At 43.2% G+C, this 19,610-nt stretch overlaps 1 protein-coding gene across 1 annotated transcript in view; it reads left to right on the top strand.

Moving 5' to 3' along the window:
* Positions 1–9,945: 9,945 nt before the first annotated feature.
* The window catches only part of col4a4 (collagen, type IV, alpha 4), a gene marked incomplete at its 5' end in the record, with an annotated part of 174,636 nt that continues 164,971 nt past the window's right edge, over positions 9,946–19,610 (top strand). Inside the window, 5 exons of the mRNA XM_084309776.1 lie at positions 9,946–10,047; positions 14,736–14,870; positions 16,469–16,513; positions 17,294–17,410; positions 18,414–18,482. Coding sequence (XP_084165902.1) covers positions 9,946–10,047; positions 14,736–14,870; positions 16,469–16,513; positions 17,294–17,410; positions 18,414–18,482 — 468 coding nt within the window. The remainder of the gene's footprint in view (positions 10,048–14,735; positions 14,871–16,468; positions 16,514–17,293; positions 17,411–18,413; positions 18,483–19,610) is intronic.

Here is a 19,610-nt window from a genome sequence, read left to right as displayed (position 1 = left end):
GGGAGGACTGGGGGGGAGAGGAGGACAGGAGGGGAGGACAGCGGGGGGAGGAGAGGAGGACAGGAGGGGAGGACAGGGGGGGGAGAGGAGGACAGGAGGGGAGGAGAGGAGGACAGGAGAGGAGGACAGGGGGGGGAGAGGAGAACAGGAGGGAGGACAGCGGGGGAGGAGAGGAGGACAGGAGGGGAGGACAGGGGGGGAGAGGAGGACAGGGGGGAGGACAGCGGGGGGAGGAGAGGAGGACAGGGGGGGGAAGACGGGGGGAGGGGAGGAGGGAGGAGGGGAGACAGGAGGGAGGAGGACTGGGGGGAGGAGAGGAGGACAGGAGAGGAGGACAGGGTCTCTCCCTGGGTACCAGCCATATCACGAGGGTTGTGTTTGCTGCGGGGGCGCGGGTGGGCGGGGGCGGGCGGGGGTGGGGGGGGGGGGTGGGGGCAGCAGGAAGAAGGAAGGCCAGAGGAATGCTGGTGGGATTACTGGAGGGGTGGGGGTCCGATGATATTCCGATCAGAAAACAGTGGAATGTTTGTCCTGCGGCCTAAAGGTCAGCCTCAGAGAATATAAAGCTGTGATTGGCCGGCCTGCTCAGTGCGGTGGAAGGCACCGCGCACCGGAATTACAGACTTCAAAGTGGGGCTTCAAAGTGTTCTTCAAACGCTAGAGGAAGTGGAGAGTGGGTGCTTCACCCCTGGGTGGGGTGGGGGGGGGGGGTGCTTTACCCTGGGGGGGGGGGGGGGGTCGCCTGCTGCCCGCTGGGTATCAAGAAGTCACTTCTAATCTGGCGGGTTGGCAGCGAGGTGAGGCCACCTTGTAGCAGAGCAGGGGCTGCCGGTTCAAACGCCAGTACACCACCATAGGCCACCAGTACAGCCCACCAGTACAGGCCACCAGTACAGCCCACCAGTACAGCCCACCAGTACAGCCCACCAGTACAGCCCACCAGTACAGCCCACCAGTACAGCCCACCAGTACAGGCCACCAGTACAGCCCACCAGTACAGGCCACCAGTACAGCCCACCAGTACAGCCCACCAGTACAGGCCACCAGTACAGCCCACCAGTACAGGCCACCAGTACAGCCCACCAGTACAGCCCACCAGTACAGCCCACCAGTACAGGCCACCAGTACAGCCCACCAGTACAGCCCACCAGTACAGCCCACCAGTACAGCCCACCAGTACAGCCCACCAGTACAGCCCATCAGTACAGCCCACCAGTGCAGCCCACCAGTACAGCCCACCAGTACAGGCCACCAGTACAGCCCACCAGTACAGGCCACCAGTACAGCCCACCAGTACAGTCCACCAGTACAGCCCACCAGTACAGCCCACCAGTACAGCCCACCAGTACAGCCCACCAGTACAGCCCACCAGTACAGCCCACCAGTACAGCCCACCAGTACAGGCCACCAGTACAGCCCACCAGTACAGCCCACCAGTTTACCAGCCAACTAGACAGTGGCTCAGGAGGTAGAGCTGGTCGTCTGGTAATCTGAAGGTCAGGGTTAGACAGTGTCTCAGGAGGTAGAGCAGGTCGTCTGGTAATCTGAAGGTTAGGGTTAGACAGTGGCTCAGGAGGTAGAGCGGTCGTCTGGTAATCTGAAGGTTAGGGTGACACAGTGGCTCAGGAGGTAGAGCGGTCGTCTGGTAATCTGAAGGTTAGGGTGACACAGTGGCTCAGGAGGTAGAGCGGTCGTCTGGTAATCTGAAGGTTAGGGTTAGACAGTGGCTCAGGAGGTAGAGCTGGTCGTCTGGTAATCTGAAGGTTAGGGTTAGACAGTGGCTCAGGAGGTAGAGCGGTCGTCTGGTAATCTGAAGGTTAGGGTGACACAGTGGCTCAGGAGGTAGAGCGGTCGTCTGGTAATCTGAAGGTTAGGGTTAGACCAGACCTGGGCATTGTACGGCCCGCGGGCCGTATCCGGCCCGCGGGATGATTCTGACCGGCCCGCGAAAGATTACATGATAATAAAAAAAATAAAAAAAAATAAAAAAAAATTTTTTATTTAATATTTTTTTTTTTTTTTTTTTTTACTTTTTTCTTTTCATGTCAACGTTCACACGCACAATATATGCTTAGGAGACATGCTCAGAAGATGTTGGTTCTCTTTGGATCCACCTACATATGTGAACAGACATTCTCAGTCATGATGTTTACCAAGTCCAGGTACAGATCCTCTCTCACTGATGAACATCTGGCAGCTGTGCTTCGCATCTCCACCTCAGACATGCAACCTGACTTTGATGGACTTGTTAAAGCTCAACAGAGACTAGATTTCTCACACTGAATGAAAAAAAAAGAACTGAAGAACACTAAAATGTGGAAATATAACAAGTGAAATGGGACATTTGATATTTTTTTTCTTTTTTTTGCACAGTTCTGAAAACATTAAATGTTTAATATAGGCATGTAAAGTAAAAAAGGCTACAAAACTGGTACACTTTTCTTTACACAGTTCAGTGCCATGTCTTGTTTATTTTTGCTATAAGATGATGTGATATCTTTAGAAAGCTAAGAAAATCCTTGTTTCAATAGTATATGAAACTCAAAATGCCCTTTGTTATTAATGTTTCACATTTTGTTTATCATTTTGGAAATAAATTCTATTTGAATAAATTCTATTTTTGAAAGCTAACCTCACTTTTTAATTGCCAAATAATAACATAGACTCTTACCAGGGGTCAAAACAATGCCATTTACTGCTTTTTATATAGAAATAAAATGTATATTATGCATAATTGAGTTTGGAATTTTGGCCCGGCCCCCCAACATATTTTCAGTTGCTCATTCGGCCCCCTGGGGAAAATAATTGCCCACCCCTGGGTTAGACAGTGGCTCAGGAGGTAGAGCAGGTCGTCTGGTAATCAGAAGGTTAGGGTTAGACAGTGGCTCAGGAGGTAGAGCGGTCGTCTGGTAATCTGAAGGTTAGGGTTAGACAGTGTCTCAGGAGGTAGAGCGGTCGTCTGGTAATCAGAAGGTTAGAGTTAGACAGTGTCTCAGGAGGTAGAGCAGGTCGTCTGGTAATCTGAAGGTCAGGGTTAGACAGTGGCTCAGGAGGTAGAGAGGTCGTCTGGTAATCAGAAGGTTAGGGTTAGACAGTGGCTCAGGAGGTAGAGAGGTCGTCTGGTAATCTGAAGGTTAGGGTTAGACAGTGTCTCAGGAGGTAGAGCGGTCGTCTGGTAATCTGAAGGTTAGGGTTAGACAGTGTCTCAGGAGGTAGAGCAGGTCGTCTGGTAATCTGAAGGTTAGGGTTAGACAGTGGCTCAGGAGGTAGAGCGGTCGTCTGGTAATCAGAAGGTTAGGGTTAGACAGTGGCTCAGGAGGTAGAGCAGGTCGTCTGGTAATCTGAAGGTTAGGGTTAGACAGTGGCTCAGGAGGTAGAGCGGTCGTCTGGTAATCAGAAGGTCAGGGTTAGACAGTGGCTCAGGAGGTAGAGCTGGTCGTCTGGTAATCTGAAGGTTAGGGTTAGACAGTGTCTCAGGAGGTAGAGCAGGTCGTCTGGTAATCTGAAGGTCAGGGTTAGACAGTGGCTCAGGAGGTAGAGAGGTCGTCTGGTAATCAGAAGGTTAAGGTTAGACAGTGGCTCAGGAGGTAGAGAGGTCGTCTGGTAATCAGAAGGTTAAGGTTAGACAGTGTCTCAGGAGGTAGAGCGTGCGGTCGTCTGGTAATCTGAAGGTTAGGGTTAGACAGTGGCTCGGGAGGTAGAGCGGTCGTCTGGTAATCAGAAGATTCCAGCATAGAATGCTGGTATTCTGACCTGATGACCCTTCCTTCTTTTATAGTTTCCTTGTTATAGAATGCTGGTATTCTGACCTGATGACCCTTCCTTCTTTTATAGTTTCCTTGTTATAGAACGCTGGTATTCTGACGTGACGCCCCTTCCTTCTTTTATAGTTTCCTTGGTATTCTGACGCGATGACCCTTCCTTCTTTTATAGTGTCCTGGGGTCTAATGAGGGTAGGTAATAGTAGCTGTTGCCATGACCACAAGACAAGGTCAAGGTCACAGACTGCTCCAGAACCAATAAGACGAGGACTAGACTTGTCTTACAGCGTACGTGATTTGAACTTGTCGCCTAGAGGCAAACTATGAGCACTGCTGCATTCTGAAGACATAAACACGCTGCCATGGCAACGTATAAACGGTTTAGTGAGCGAGTCGGACAGTAAAGGTTTTAAGAGTGAGGTGTCTTTGTCTCCAGGGGCTCAACTCTGCTGGAGGGGAGAGTAATGGACTGTTTCATTACACACACACACACACACACACACACACACACACACACACACACACACACACACACACACACACACACACACACACACACACGCACACACACACACACACACACTACACACACTATACAGAAACACGCACACACACACACACACTACACACACACACACACACACACACTACACACACACACACACACACACTACACACACTACACGAACACACACACACTACACACACACACACACTACACACACACACACACACACACACACATACACACACACAGACACACAAACACTACACACACACATACTACACACACACACACACACAAACACACACACACACAGACACACACACACTACACACACACACACATTGCCCTGTTAGTTTGACTCCCATCATAGAATGTTGGATTATGTCATCGAGGACATGAACGTGGATTTTTAGAGACTGAGGAAGTTGATGTGTTACCATGACAACAATATCATCTGGATGAATATACCTGCTTATTCACCTGCATATAACCCATACAACCCTCTTTAAATCATTCTGAATTCCACAGTTTAATGCCACATACTGATGTTTTAAAGTAGTCCTGCATACTGATGTTTTAAAGTAGTCCTACATACTGATGCTTTAAAGTGGTCCTACATACTGATGCTTTAAAGTGGTCCTACATACTGATGTTTTAAAGTAGTCCTACATACTGATGCTTTAAAGTGGTCCTACATACTGATGCTTTAAAGTGGTCCTACATACTGATGATTTAAAGTGGTCCTACATACTGATGTTTTAAAGTAGTCCTACATACTGATGCTTTAAAGTGGTCCTACATACTGATGCTTTAAAGTGGTCCTACATACTGATGCTTTAACGTGGTCCTAGATACTGATGCTTTAAAGTAGTTACATACTGATGCTTTAAAGTAGTTACATACTGATGCTTTAAAGTAGTTACATACTGATGTTTTAAAGTAGTCCTGCATACTGATGTTTTAAAGTAGTCCTACATACTGATGCTTTAAAGTGGTCCTACATACTGATGTTTTAAAGTCGCCCTACACACTGATGCTTTAAAGTAGTTACATACTGATGTTTTAAAGTCGCCCTACATACTGATGCTTTAAAATAGTCCTACATACTGATGTTTTAAAGTGGTCCTACATACTGATGTTTTAAAGTCGCCCTACATACTGATGCTTTAAAGTAGTCCTACATACTGATGTTTTAAAGTAGTCCTACATACTGATGTTTTAAAGTAGTCCTACATACTGGTGCTTTAAAGTAGTCCTACATACTGATGCTTTAAAGTAGTCCTACATACTGATGCTTTAAAGTAGTCCTACATACTGATGCTTTAAAGTAGTCCTACATACTGATGCTTTAAAGTGGTCCTACATACTGATGCTTTAAAGTAGTTACATACTGATGCTTTAAAGTCATCCTACATACTGATGCTTTAAAGTAGTTACATACTGATGCTTTAAAGTAGTTACATACTGATGATTTAAAGTGGTCCTACATACTGATGCTTTAAAGTAGTTACATACTGATGCTTTAAAGTAGTTACATACTGATGATTTAAAGTGGTCCTACATACTGATGCTTTAAAGTAGTTACATACTGATGCTTTAAAGTGATCCTACATACTGATGCTTTAAAGTAGTTACATACTGATACTTTAAAGTGGTCCTACATACTGATGCTTTAAAGTAGTCCTACATACTGATGTTTTAAAGTGGTCCTACATACTGATGCTTTAAAGTAGTCCTACATACTGATGCTTTAAAGTGGTCCTACATACTGATGCTTTAAAGTGGTCCTACATACTGATGCTTTAAAGTAGTTACATACTGATGCTTTAAAGTGATCCTACATACTGATGCTTTAAAGTAGTTACATACTGATGTTTTAAAGTGGTCCTACATACTGATGCTTTAAAGTAGTCCTACATACTGATGCTTTAAAGTGGTCCTACATACTGATGCTTTAAAGTGGTCCTACATACTGATGCTTTAAAGTAGTCCTACATACTGATGTTTTAAAGTAGTTACATACTGATGCTTTAAAGTAGTCCTACATACTGATGCTTTAAAGTGGTCCTACATACTGATGTTTTAAAGTAGTTACATACTGATGCTTTAAAGTAGTCCTACATACTGATGTTTTAAAGTAGTCCTACATACTGATGCTTTAAAGTGGTCCTACATACTGATGCTTTAAAGTAGTCCTACATACTGATGCTTTAAAGTGGTCCTACATACTGATGCTTTAAAGTACTCCTACATACTGATGTTTTAAAGTAGTTACATACTGATGCTTTAAAGTAATCCTACATACTGATGCTTTAAAGTAGTCCTACATAGTGATGCTTTAAAGTAGTTACATACTGATGCTTTAAAGTAATCCTACATACTGATGCTTTAAAGTAGTCCTACATACTGGTGCTTTAAAGTGGTCCTACATACTGATGCTTTAAAGTAGTCCTGCATACTGATGTTTTAAAGTAGTTACATACTGATGCTTTAAAGTGGTCCTACATACTGATGTTTTAAAGTAGTCCTACATAGTGATGCTTTAAAGTAGTTACATACTGATGCTTTAAAGTGGTCCTACATACTGATGTTTTAAAGTAGTCCTACATACTGATGCTTTAAAGTGGTCCTACATACTGATGCTTTAAAGTGGTCCTACATACTGATGCTTTAAAGTGGTCCTACATACTGATGTTTTAAAGTAGTCCTACATACTGATGCTTTAAAGTGGTCCTACATACTGATGCTTTAACGTGGTCCTAGATACTGATGCTTTAAAGTAGTTACATACTGATGCTTTAAAGTAGTTACATACTGATGCTTTCAAGTAGTTACATACTGATGTTTTAAAGTAGTCCTACATACTGATGTTTTAAAGTAGTCCTACATACTGATGCTTTAAAGTGGTCCTACATACTGATGTTTTAAAGTCGCCCTACACACTGATGCTTTAAAGTAGTTACATACTGATGTTTTAAAGTCGCCCTACATACTGATGCTTTAAAATAGTCCTACATACTGATGTTTTAAAGTGGTCCTACATACTGATGTTTTAAAGTCGCCCTACATACTGATGCTTTAAAGTAGTCCTACATACTGATGTTTTAAAGTAGTCCTACATACTGATGTTTTAAAGTAGTCCTACATACTGGTGCTTTAAAGTAGTCCTACATACTGATGCTTTAAAGTAGTCCTACATACTGATGCTTTAAAGTAGTCCTACATACTGATGCTTTAAAGTAGTCCTACATACTGATGCTTTAAAGTGGTCCTACATACTGATGCTTTAAAGTAGTTACATACTGATGCTTTAAAGTCATCCTACATACTGATGCTTTAAAGTAGTTACATACTGATGCTTTAAAGTAGTTACATACTGATGCTTTAAAGTGGTCCTACATACTGATGCTTTAAAGTAGTTACATACTGATGCTTTAAAGTGATCCTACATACTGATGCTTTAAAGTAGTTACATACTGATACTTTAAAGTGGTCCTACATACTGATGCTTTAAAGTAGTCCTACATACTGATGTTTTAAAGTGGTCCTACATACTGATGCTTTAAAGTAGTCCTACATACTGATGCTTTAAAGTGGTCCTACATACTGATGCTTTAAAGTGGTCCTACATACTGATGCTTTAAAGTAGTTACATTCTGATGCTTTAAAGTGATCCTACATACTGATGCTTTAAAGTAGTTACATACTGATGTTTTAAAGTGGTCCTACATACTGATGCTTTAAAGTAGTCCTACATACTGATGCTTTAAAGTGGTCCTACATACTGATGCTTTAAAGTGGTCCTACATACTGATGCTTTAAAGTAGTCCTACATACTGATGTTTTAAAGTAGTTACATACTGATGCTTTAAAGTAGTCCTACATACTGATGCTTTAAAGTGGTCCTACATACTGATGTTTTAAAGTAGTTACATACTGATGCTTTAAAGTAGTCCTACATACTGATGTTTTAAAGTAGTCCTACGTACTGATGCTTTAAAGTAGTCCTACATACTGATGCTTTAAAGTGGTCCTACATACTGATGCTTTAAAGTAGTCCTACATACTGATGCTTTAAAGTGGTCCTACATACTGATGCTTTAAAGTACTCCTACATACTGATGTTTTAAAGTAGTTACATACTGATGCTTTAAAGTAATCCTACATACTGATGCTTTAAAGTAGTCCTACATAGTGATGCTTTAAAGTAGTTACATACTGATGCTTTAAAGTAATCCTACATACTGATGCTTTAAAGTAGTCCTACATACTGGTGCTTTAAAGTGGTCCTACATACTGATGCTTTAAAGTAGTCCTGCATACTGATGTTTTAAAGTAGTTACATACTGATGCTTTAAAGTGGTCCTACATACTGATGTTTTAAAGTAGTCCTACATAGTGATGCTTTAAAGTAGTTACATACTGATGCTTTAAAGTGGTCCTACATACTGATGTTTTAAAGTAGTCCTACATAGTGATGCTTTAAAGTAGTTACATACTGATGCTTTAAAGTGGTCCTACATACTGATGTTTTAAAGTAGTCCTACATAGTGATGCTTTAAAGTAGTCCTGCATACTGATGCTTTAAAGTAGTCCTGCATACTGATGCTTTAAAGCAGTTACATACTGATGCTTAAAAGTAGTTACATACTGATGCTTTAAAGTAGTCCTACATACTGATGTTTTAAAGTAGTCACATACTGATGCTTTAAAGTGGTCCTACATACTGATGCTTTAAAGTACTCCTACATACTGGTGCTTTAAAGTAGTTACATACTGATGCTTTAAAGTGGTCCTACATACTGATGCTTTAAAGTACTCCTACATACTGGTGCTTTAAAGTAGTTACATACTGATGCTTTAAAGTAGTTACATACTGATGCTTTAAAGTCGTCCTACATACTGATGTTTTAAAGTGGTCCTACATACTGATGCTTTAAAGTAATCCTACATACTGATGTTTTAAAGTAGTCCTACATACTGGTCCTTTAAAGTAGTCCTGCATACTGATGCTTTAAAGTCATCCTACATACTGATGCTTTAAAGTAGTTACATACTGATGTTTTAAAGTAGTCCTGCATACTGGTGCTTTAAAGTCGTCCTACATACTGATGCTTTAAAGTAGTTACATACTGATGCTTTAAAGTAGTTACATGCTGATGCTTTAAAGTAGTTACATACTGATGCTTTAAAGTAGTTACATACTGATGCTTTAAAGTAGTTACATACTGATGCTTTAAAGTAGTCCTGCATACTGATGCTTTAAAGTAGTTACATACTGATGCTTTAAAGGAGTTACATACTGATGCTTTCAAGTAGTTACATACTTATGCTTTAAAGTAGTTACATACTGATGCTTTAAAGTAGTTACATACTGATGCTTTAAAGTAGTTACATACTTATGCTTTAAAGTAGTTACATACTGATGCTTTAAAGTAGTCCTACATACTGGTGCTTTAAAGTAGTTACATACTGATGCTTTAAAGTAGTTACATACTGATGCTTTAAAGTAGTTACATACTGATGCTTTAAAAGTAGTTACATACTGATGCTTTAAAGTAGTTACATAATTATGCTTTAAAGTAGTCCTACATACTGATGCTTCAAATTACACTTCCTTCTATGGTTTCTGGTCCTCGGAGTTAAAAACAAACAACTCCTGCAGGCACTGGATCCATGGCAGCAAAGCCTCACATTCGCTATGAGGCCATACCTCACAGGCGAGGGGTCGCTGGTTCAAATCCCCAGCCCCGGTCGGTGGAGTCTGAGCAGGGGAAAGTGAAGGAAACTCTCCTTTCACTTCTCCTCTCAACGACTACCATCATGGGGGGGGGGGGGGGGCATGAGCAAGGCATTTGACCTCCAACTGCCCCCCGGGGGAGGAGCCAGCGGTGGACGGTTCCCAGGTGTGACTGTGTGTGTGTGTGACTGACTGAGTGAGCTGTCCGTCAACCCTCTGTGGTTAAATAAAGGGTTAAGGAGAGACTAAGGAGCCTATTACCTTCAGTACAGTAGTGGTGTCGACAGCGGGTCACGCTGGATGATGAGTGAGGTCACCGAGGGAAGTCAACCACCACTCCTTTGATGTTATGTAACAACACTGCACTTTGGAACTCCAGATACAGTCAGGACGGAGCTCCACACTGTAATACTTTTGTTTTATACCCAGTTTAATCACCTGTACATTGTATATCACTATCACACTTTACTGCTACATTTGCCCTCTGTTTGGTTGCCAAACCTCTTTTCGTTGTGCTGTACTTGTGCTGCATGATGACAATACATTAGAATCAAATCTAAGGGGCGTAATGAAATTGCTACGTTTTTTTGTGTTCGCAATTTGGCTCTTAAAATTACACCAGTTAGCAAAACATAATAATCCTCCTGTGAGAAACGTCACGTTACCATCTCACCCGCTGAATGCAGTTTAACGGACAAACTTACTAGTAAACAGGAAAGGAAAACACTGTTGATTTGAACTGGAGTTTCCCTTTTTTCATTTTTCAAAATGACGACAACACGTACGCCAGGTCTATGACGACGTGATGTGTTGGCTACCGTAGCTCTGCTACAGGACAGACACAAGGTAGATTTGATTGATTGATTGAAAAGTTTATTAACAGATTGCAGAATGGGTACAATACAGTACGGCTCAATACACACAATTGTTAAGGGGATGCAGACCTGAGAAAGACGTTCGTCTTGTTTACATCAGGGTCCCCCCATTTTCAATTCATCATAACATATATGACATACGTGACATACCGATAGACAGTACTGCTACATCTATACATTCATGGCATACCAGATTTACAAATATACAGTAGTAGTAGTAGATGCATCAGGAGGTGATCTATGAGGGCTGTGTCGGCCACCGCATCACTGCTACAGGACAGACACACGGCAGATACACCTCCAGGAGGTGCTTTTACGACGGTGTGCGCGGGGGGGGGGGGGGGGGGGGCGAGCTAGCGTGATGCGGCGCGGTGAGAAGCTCCTCTTCCCTCGGTTGTATTTGGACAGCTGGGGCGCGGCAGTAATGCGCTGTGCCAGCCTGCCGGGCCAGACGACGCACACAAAGGCTGTTGTGACACGGCGGCCGGAGCAGCGCGCCCTCTGGGACTCAGGGGGGTTAGTGACTTTCACAGGCCTGCGAGCGCGGAGAAAAGACAGGGGCAACGCAGCGTGCTGGAGGCTGAGCCTCTGTCACATCCACTCAGGGCACGCACTGGACACCACAGGGTCTGCTGTTCCCTGGTGCTACACACACACACACACACACACACACACACACACACACACACACACACACACACACACACACACACACACACATACACACACACACATACACATACATCAGACATACATCACACATACATCACACACACACACACACACACACACACACACACACACACACACACACACACACACACACACACACACACACACACACACACACACACACACACACACACACATACATCAGACATACATCACACACACACACATACATCACACACACACACACACACACACACACACACACATACATCAGACATACATCACACACACACACACATACATCACACACACACACACACACACACACACATACATCACACACACACTAACCTTAACCAACTTCGTAAGAGTGCCTAAGCTTAACCAGTGTAGAAACAGGCGTCGGCCAATCAGAGAGCGTCTCCGAAAAATGCGGCTAGGTTTAAAAATAACGCCCACCAGAGGCCTCAGAGACAGAGCTTCCTGAGGTCTGTCTGAGCGGAGCCTGTGGGAGCCGTCCCCTCGTCTGTGATTGGTCGACGTCGCGGCCACACTGTACGCTGTACCTCTGTCGAGGGAGTCGGGTGACATTAGCTGATGATGCTACGTACACTGGAAATGTACGGTGTTTCCTAACCTGAACCCCACAAGGAGTTAAAAGAAAATGGCAGACAGAGAAATGGGAGGGGGGTTTAGTGTGCCCTCCCCAACCCCCCCCCCCCCCCCCCCCCCCCCGTATCTGATCAAAGTCAAACCTTCAGTCTGATCTCATCTGATATCTAGTATAAAGGAAAGACCTGCATTTTCTGTGCACTCTTTGAACTCACGTATCTGTGTGTGTGTGTGTGTGTGTGTGTGTGTGTGTGTGTGTGTGTGTGTGTGTGTGTGTGTGTGTGTGTGTGTCTGCGTGTGTGTGTGTCTTTGTGTGTTTGTGTCTGTGTGTGTCTATGTGTGTGTGTGTGTGTGTTTGTGTGTTTGTGTCTGTGTGTGTCTATGTGTGTGAGTGTGTGTGTGTTTATGTGTGTGTCTATGTGTGTATGTGTGTGTGTGTGTGTGTGTGTGTGTGTGTGTGTGTGTGTGTGTGTGCGTGCGTCCGTGCGTGCGAGCGTGCATGCGTGTGTGTGTGTGTGTGTTAATGTGTGTGTCTATGTGTGTCTATGTGTGTGTGTGTATGTGTGTGTGTGTGTGTGTGTGTGTGTGCGTGCGTGTGTGTGTGTGTGTGTGTGTGTGTGTGTGTGTGTGTGTGTGTGTGTGTGTGTGTGTGTGTGTGTGTGTGTCTCAGATAGTTCTGCTGTGTCTTGATGAGGTTGGTAGTTCAGTCATAGAGATGCTTCCTAAAAGCTCTGTGGATGTAATCTTTTTTTAATGATTATACTCTACATACACATTTTATATAGCGCCTTTAATTGAGAACTATTTTCTACCAAGGTACGCCATAATAGTTCTTAATGAAACACAACAAGATCTGTGGATCATCCTGAGTAACTGTTCAATACATTCTGGAAAGAATGCTGTCGTGTTTTCAAATGTAAACATGTTGCTGTGTTGTGTTGGAACGACGGCAGGTCTGTCCCTTTAATCTGTCTGTCTGTGCCACTCTGCCCACTCTCTTATCTGTCTGTCTGTCTGTCTGTCTGTCTGTCTGTCTGTCTGTCTGTCTGTCTGTCTGTCTGTCTGTCTGTCTGTCTGTCTGTCTGTCTGTCTGTCTGTCTGTCTGTCTCAGATGCCTGTCTGTGTCTCTGTTGGTCTCGTGTTTCTCCTGTCTGTCTGATTGCTTATTTTCCTGCATGTCTGTCTTTCTATATATCTGCCTGTCTGTCTTTCTATAGTATCTGTGTGCCTGTCTGTCTGTCACTCCGTGGGAATTCTAATTAAAAGTGTGAATGCACTCTCTCCCAACCAAACCAGCTGTGTTAAGCCAAGCATTAGTCTCAGCTGGTATGACGTTTTATACTGTGGGCTGACAGGCTATGGCTCTATACTGCCCCCTGCTGTTCACAGAATAAAGCAGCTGCTGATTTCTCTCGCCAGTTTCTATATTAGATTAGATTAGATTAGATTAGATTAGATTAGATTAGATTAGATTAGATTAGATTAGATTAGATTAGATTCAAATGTATTGTCTTCTTTATACTGCATAAAAATAGGTTTGGCATCCAATCTGAATGCAAATGTAATGTGCAATAGCAATACAATGTACAGGTGATTAAACTGGATATCAAATATATAAATTAGTACTACTAAAGAATAGTGCTAATCAGATGTATGTACAGAGTTGTAGTATTATTATGTACAGTGATACAGGTATAAAGACACTATGGTAGTAAGTCATACTGGCCAGCAGCGTAACTAGTAAGAGTAGGTAAGGGATATGTACAGATATAAATATAGTATCTATGTAAAAACAATTATATGCAGGTATGTACAGACAGATGTGGATATATATATGGTAAGAATATATATATATATATATATGGTATATACAGCATTATTGTACATGCTATCATACAGAGTTATATGGGTTATATGCAGGTATATTCAGACACATATATATATATATATATATATATATATATATATATATATATATATATATATATATATATATATATATATATATATGCTGTAATTATAAATATATAAATGTATATCAAGACCATGGTCCTGGCATTACGACTGGAGTTGGTCCCTTGAACAATTTTTCTAAAATGTTCTTATGTACCTTAGTTGCTATTGCATGTACACATATATGTGTTTTATTACACGTATATGTACATACATACCAACTATTCACCTGTTTTATTCTCCACCCATCGATCATCCATAGCAACACTATATTACCGACATCCAAGTTGGGGGATCCCCCCTTTGAACAGCCCATCTAAGGTTTCTCTCTCTCCTGCCAATGCGCAAGTCATCTACTCACGACCCCACTTTGGGTCGCGACCCGTAGTTTGAGAACCGCTGGACTAGCGGGTCGAAGACAGCGAGGAGCAGGTCGACCACAGCCCTCTATTCACAACACGGCTCCTGAGAAACTCTGACGGAACTAAAAACACGGCGCTTGCGTTGCGTTTCCACTGTGGGTTCAGGGTGACGCTGTGATTGGTTAGAGCTGTTGTCACTCCAGGTAGATCTATGGATGTTTCATTGCTTCTCCTCCTCCTCCTCCTCCCCAGGGCCTGCCCGGCGCTCTGGGACGGCAGGGTCCTCAGGGTCCCCCAGGCTTCCCCGGCCCCCAGGGGCCACTCGGAGAGAAGGGCATCCGAGGAGACGAGAGCCCCCGTGGGCACGCCGGCCTGAAGGGAGACGGGGTAACTATTGATCATGAGGAGAGAGGAGGCATCCACACACACACACACACACACACACACACACACACACACACACACACACACACACACACACACACACACACACACACACACACACACACACACACACATGGACACACACATACACACACACACACACACACACAGACACACACACACACACACACACACACACACACACATAGACACACACACATAGACACACACGTAGACACACACACACACACACATAGACACACACATACACACAGACACACACACGCACACACACATAGACACACACACATAGACACACACACATAGACACACACGTAGACACACACACACACACACACACACACATAGACACACACACATAGACACACACGTAGACACACACACACACACACATAGACACTCACACACACACACACACACACGCAACAGTGGCAGTGGGGACGATAGCAGGCACGTGCACACATAGAGCCCAAGGGGTGCTTGAGCACCTGCCTTTTTGAGCCTCATAAAAAAGTGCCTTTTTTGAAAAAAAAAATCTAAAATGTGCCGTTACGTATATAGACTGCCCTTCCAACTGAAAAATGTCATGATAGAATCAAAATATTAGGTAAAGAGAGAGAGATGCCCCATATTCCATTGCAGTTTGCACGGCCTCCTCACCGTGCCTCTATATATTTTATGCATAGCGTGGGTGGTGATGATGATGATGATAGAAACCGCTGTGGCGCATACAGTTGAATGCTGGTATTACACTCACTGAGGGACACGAAGAAGTCAAGTCCGATGGGATTTGGGAATCTCAAATACAAATCGGGATTGGAATAAAAAATGCATTTATATTAAACAATACAGAATATACAGCACTTCTTGGGGTCTGTAGGGTAAGCACTTATTCCCTCCCCCCTGAACATTTATGGAGATGTATGGGCCTTTTAAGTCAGTGATAAAAGTGTCTTTCAAGGATAAGTGAGCTCCTGCACTGATTATTATAGTTCAATATTCAATATTTGATCACCAAAACCCCCCAAAAAGCATAAAAAGGGGGCCCCCCGCCCGAAAAGGGCCCTTAACAATCGGGCTCGCGCGCTGCACGCGCTCGCTTAAAACACAAACAAGCATAGTGCCCTTTTCAGCATTTTCGCACCTGCCCCTCTAAAGTCCTGTGCACGTTCCTGGACGATAGTGACTCAGGAGGTAGAGCGGTCGTCTGTTAATCTGAAGGTTCCCGGTTCGATTCCCGCTCCTCCTTGAGCAAGACACTGAACCCCTAACTGCTCCCGATGAGCAGGTTGGCAGCTCGCATGGTCGCCTCCGCCGTCACTGTGTGAGTGAGCGGGTGAATGAGAGGCACGAGTTGTTAAGTGCTTTGGATAAAAACTGTTCTATAAATGCAGTCGATTTACATGCACACACAAGCACACACACACACACACACACACACACACACAAGCACACACAAGCACACACACACACATACTGGTTTATATATTTATATTTGTTATATATGCACAGTATATAAAACATAATTATCCATGTGTTGGTACGATTCATACTGTACATTGTTGTCTTTTTGCTTTTAGGGAACCGTTGGCGTTCCAGGTTATCCAGGAATAGATGGAGTGCCTGTGAGTATAGTAGACCACAACCTACCAACAACCTACCAACAACCAACTAACAACCTACCAACAACCTACCAACAACCTACTAACAACCTACCAACAACCTACCAACAACCTACCAACAACCTACTAACAACCTACTAACAACCAACCAACAACCTACCAACAACCAACTAACAACCTACCAACAACCTACCAACAACCTACCAACAACCTACTAACAACCTACCAACAACCTACCAACAACCTACTAACAACCAACCAACAACCTACCAACAACCAACTAACAACCTACCAACAACCAACAACAACCAAACTAACAACCAATACAGACTTTATTCAGTGTTACATGTGTGTTTATACTGTGTACAGAATAGATAGGGACTCTGTGAGTATACTAGACCACAACCAACCAGCAACCTACCAACAACCAACAACAACAACAACAACAACCAACCACCAACCAATACAGCCTTTATTCAGTGTTACATGTGTGTTTATACTGTGTACAGAATAGCTATAGTCTATCGAGACTATACTAGACCACAACCAACCAACTGGACTTTCTTGTATCTTAATGTATCTTACACATGATACATACATACAATGTAAATAGTGTCTAAGTTTCTAAGTGTATGTGTGTGTGTGTGTGTGTGTGTGTGTGTGTGTGTGTGTGTGTGTGTGTGTGTGTGTGTGTGTGTGTGTGTGTGTGTGTGTGTGTGTGTGTGTGTGTGTGTGTGTGTGCGTGCGTGCGTGTGCGTGTGCGTGTGTGTCTGTGTATTTCAGGGTCACCCAGGTCAAGGTGGTCTTCCGGGTCTAAATGGGCTGGACGGTTGCAACGGGACCAGAGGACTCACAGGCTACTCTGGCCTCGCAGGACAGGACGGGACTGACGGAGAGGAGGTGAGACGGCACATTACATACTGATATTTAATGTCAAGGGTAGAGTGAGGTACTTACAGTAGCATGTAGGGCCTTCACACCCTGAAGAATTCCTGTTCTCCTATTTCTTTACCTTGATATTCATATTCATTCATTATTATCATTAAATAGCAGGTGATCAACATTAAATAGCAGGTGATTATCATTAAAGGGGAACTCCAACATTTTGGGAAATTAGCTTATTTAACATCTTCCCTGGAGTTAGACAAGAAGATACATACCTTTTTTGTCTCTGTGCGTGCATTTTAGCTTTGGGAATAGACGCTCCGTTAGCATAGCTTAGCTTCATCACTGGAAGTGAGGCTGGACAGTAGCCTTACAGTGCCTTACAGTGTATTGCAAGGTCTGACATTGACCAAACTTGATATGCATGACCTTGGTGGGCTCTAGGTCAACTCCTGAAAAGGGGGTCAATGTCAGACTTTGCAATCAAAAGTTAGGGGGCTAATAACCCTTGCCATAATTTCAGTGCGCCCCCTAACTTTTGATTGCAAGGTCTGACATTGACCCCCTTTTCAGGAGTTGACCTAGAGCCCACCAAGGTCATGCATATCAAATTTGGTCAATGTCAGACCTTGCAATACACTGTAAGGCACTGTAAGGCTACTGTCCTGCCTCACTTCCAGTGATGAAGCTAAGCTATGCTAACGGAGCGTCTATTCCCAAAGCTAAAATGCACGCACAGAGACAAAAAAGGTATGTATCTTCTTGTCTAACTGCAGGGAAGATGTTAAATAAGCTAATTTCCCAAAATGTTGGAGTTCCCCTTTAAATAGCAGCTGATTATCATTAAATAGCAGGTGATTATCATTAAATAGCAGGTGATCATCATTAAATAGCAGCTGATTATCATTAAATGAGCTGTGGCAATGTCACAGAGTGGACATGTTGTCTCTTCACAGAGCGGACATGTTGTCTCCACAGAGTGGAATGCCAGGTGGCTAACTGTGTTTCCTCTCCACAGGGTTTGCCGGGGCTGAAGGGACCCCCAGGAGACGCAGTCATTCAGTTCATCCAGTACCCCGGCATACCTGTAAGCTTTTCATTTCATCTTTCATTTCCTTTTGATCTATACAGGAATAGTAATAATAAAATACAGAAGGAAGGATTTACGGAGGAGTGAGGGAAGAGAAATAGAGGAAGAAAGTATTGAAGAGCAGCAGAAGATGAAAGAGAGAAGATAAATAAAAAGAAATATAGCCACAAGCGGCAATTCCCGGGGTTCAAGCCATTACGATTTCAAAATAATTTCACAATAGTTTTGTGACCATGCAGGCACAGACTATGGGTCCTGTTACGTTCAATCCTAAAATATGGCTCGTTTAGGCCTTGAACGTAAAGTGGTGGACACAGGGAGACGGACAAATATCCAAAAATAACTATATTTATTGGCACAACTGCAAAAAGAATGGGGAGCTGGGTGCTCCAGACTCCCTAGTTCAGGATATAATTAAAGTAAAGCACATGGTCCAAAAATAAAGCAACAAAAATGGTCAAGCAGCAAAAGGCAAAAATGGTGGAAAAGGCAGTGTGAGCAGGTGAGGTCTGGAGAGCTGTGACAAGGATGAGCTCTGTGAAGTGAGAGAACGAGAACTTGACTGCAGCCTGCACTCTGCATTTGTAGGGCGTGGTGCCTCATCACCACACCTGTGGCAAATTAGAAAAGCGGCCATTTTAGTGACAAGCAAAAACAACAGAAGAGTGTGTCAATCACACCACCCATTAGTGACAGCACACTACAACCACAATGTGAATATGCATCACAGACAGTAAGTATCCCTCCACCATGTGAAAGTAATACGTAACAGGTCCTTTAGAAGGGTCTTCAAATTGTTTTATATTATAAGCTACCAGATTCACTAATTCAATAATATGTAAGCTACCACATTCACTAATTCAACAATATGTAAGCTAATACATTCACTAATTCAGATTCAGAGTTTTATTTGCCACATGGAAGCAATATAATCATAGAGTTTTCATACAAAATCATAAATACCATACCATGGGCAAAAGGAGCAGGAAGAAGAATAATTCTTATAGTTACCTGCCCCCTAATTCAACAATATGTAAGCTAATACATTCACTAATTCAACAATATGTAAGCTAATACATTCACTAATTCAACAATATGTAAGCTACTGGTTACACATTCACTAAT

The sequence above is a fragment of the Notolepis coatsorum genome (genome assembly GCF_963971535.1).
Source record: "Notolepis coatsorum genome assembly, chromosome: 1".
Taxonomy (NCBI): domain Eukaryota; kingdom Metazoa; phylum Chordata; class Actinopteri; order Aulopiformes; family Paralepididae; genus Notolepis; species Notolepis coatsorum.
This window is presented reverse-complemented; position numbering and strand designations above follow the sequence as displayed.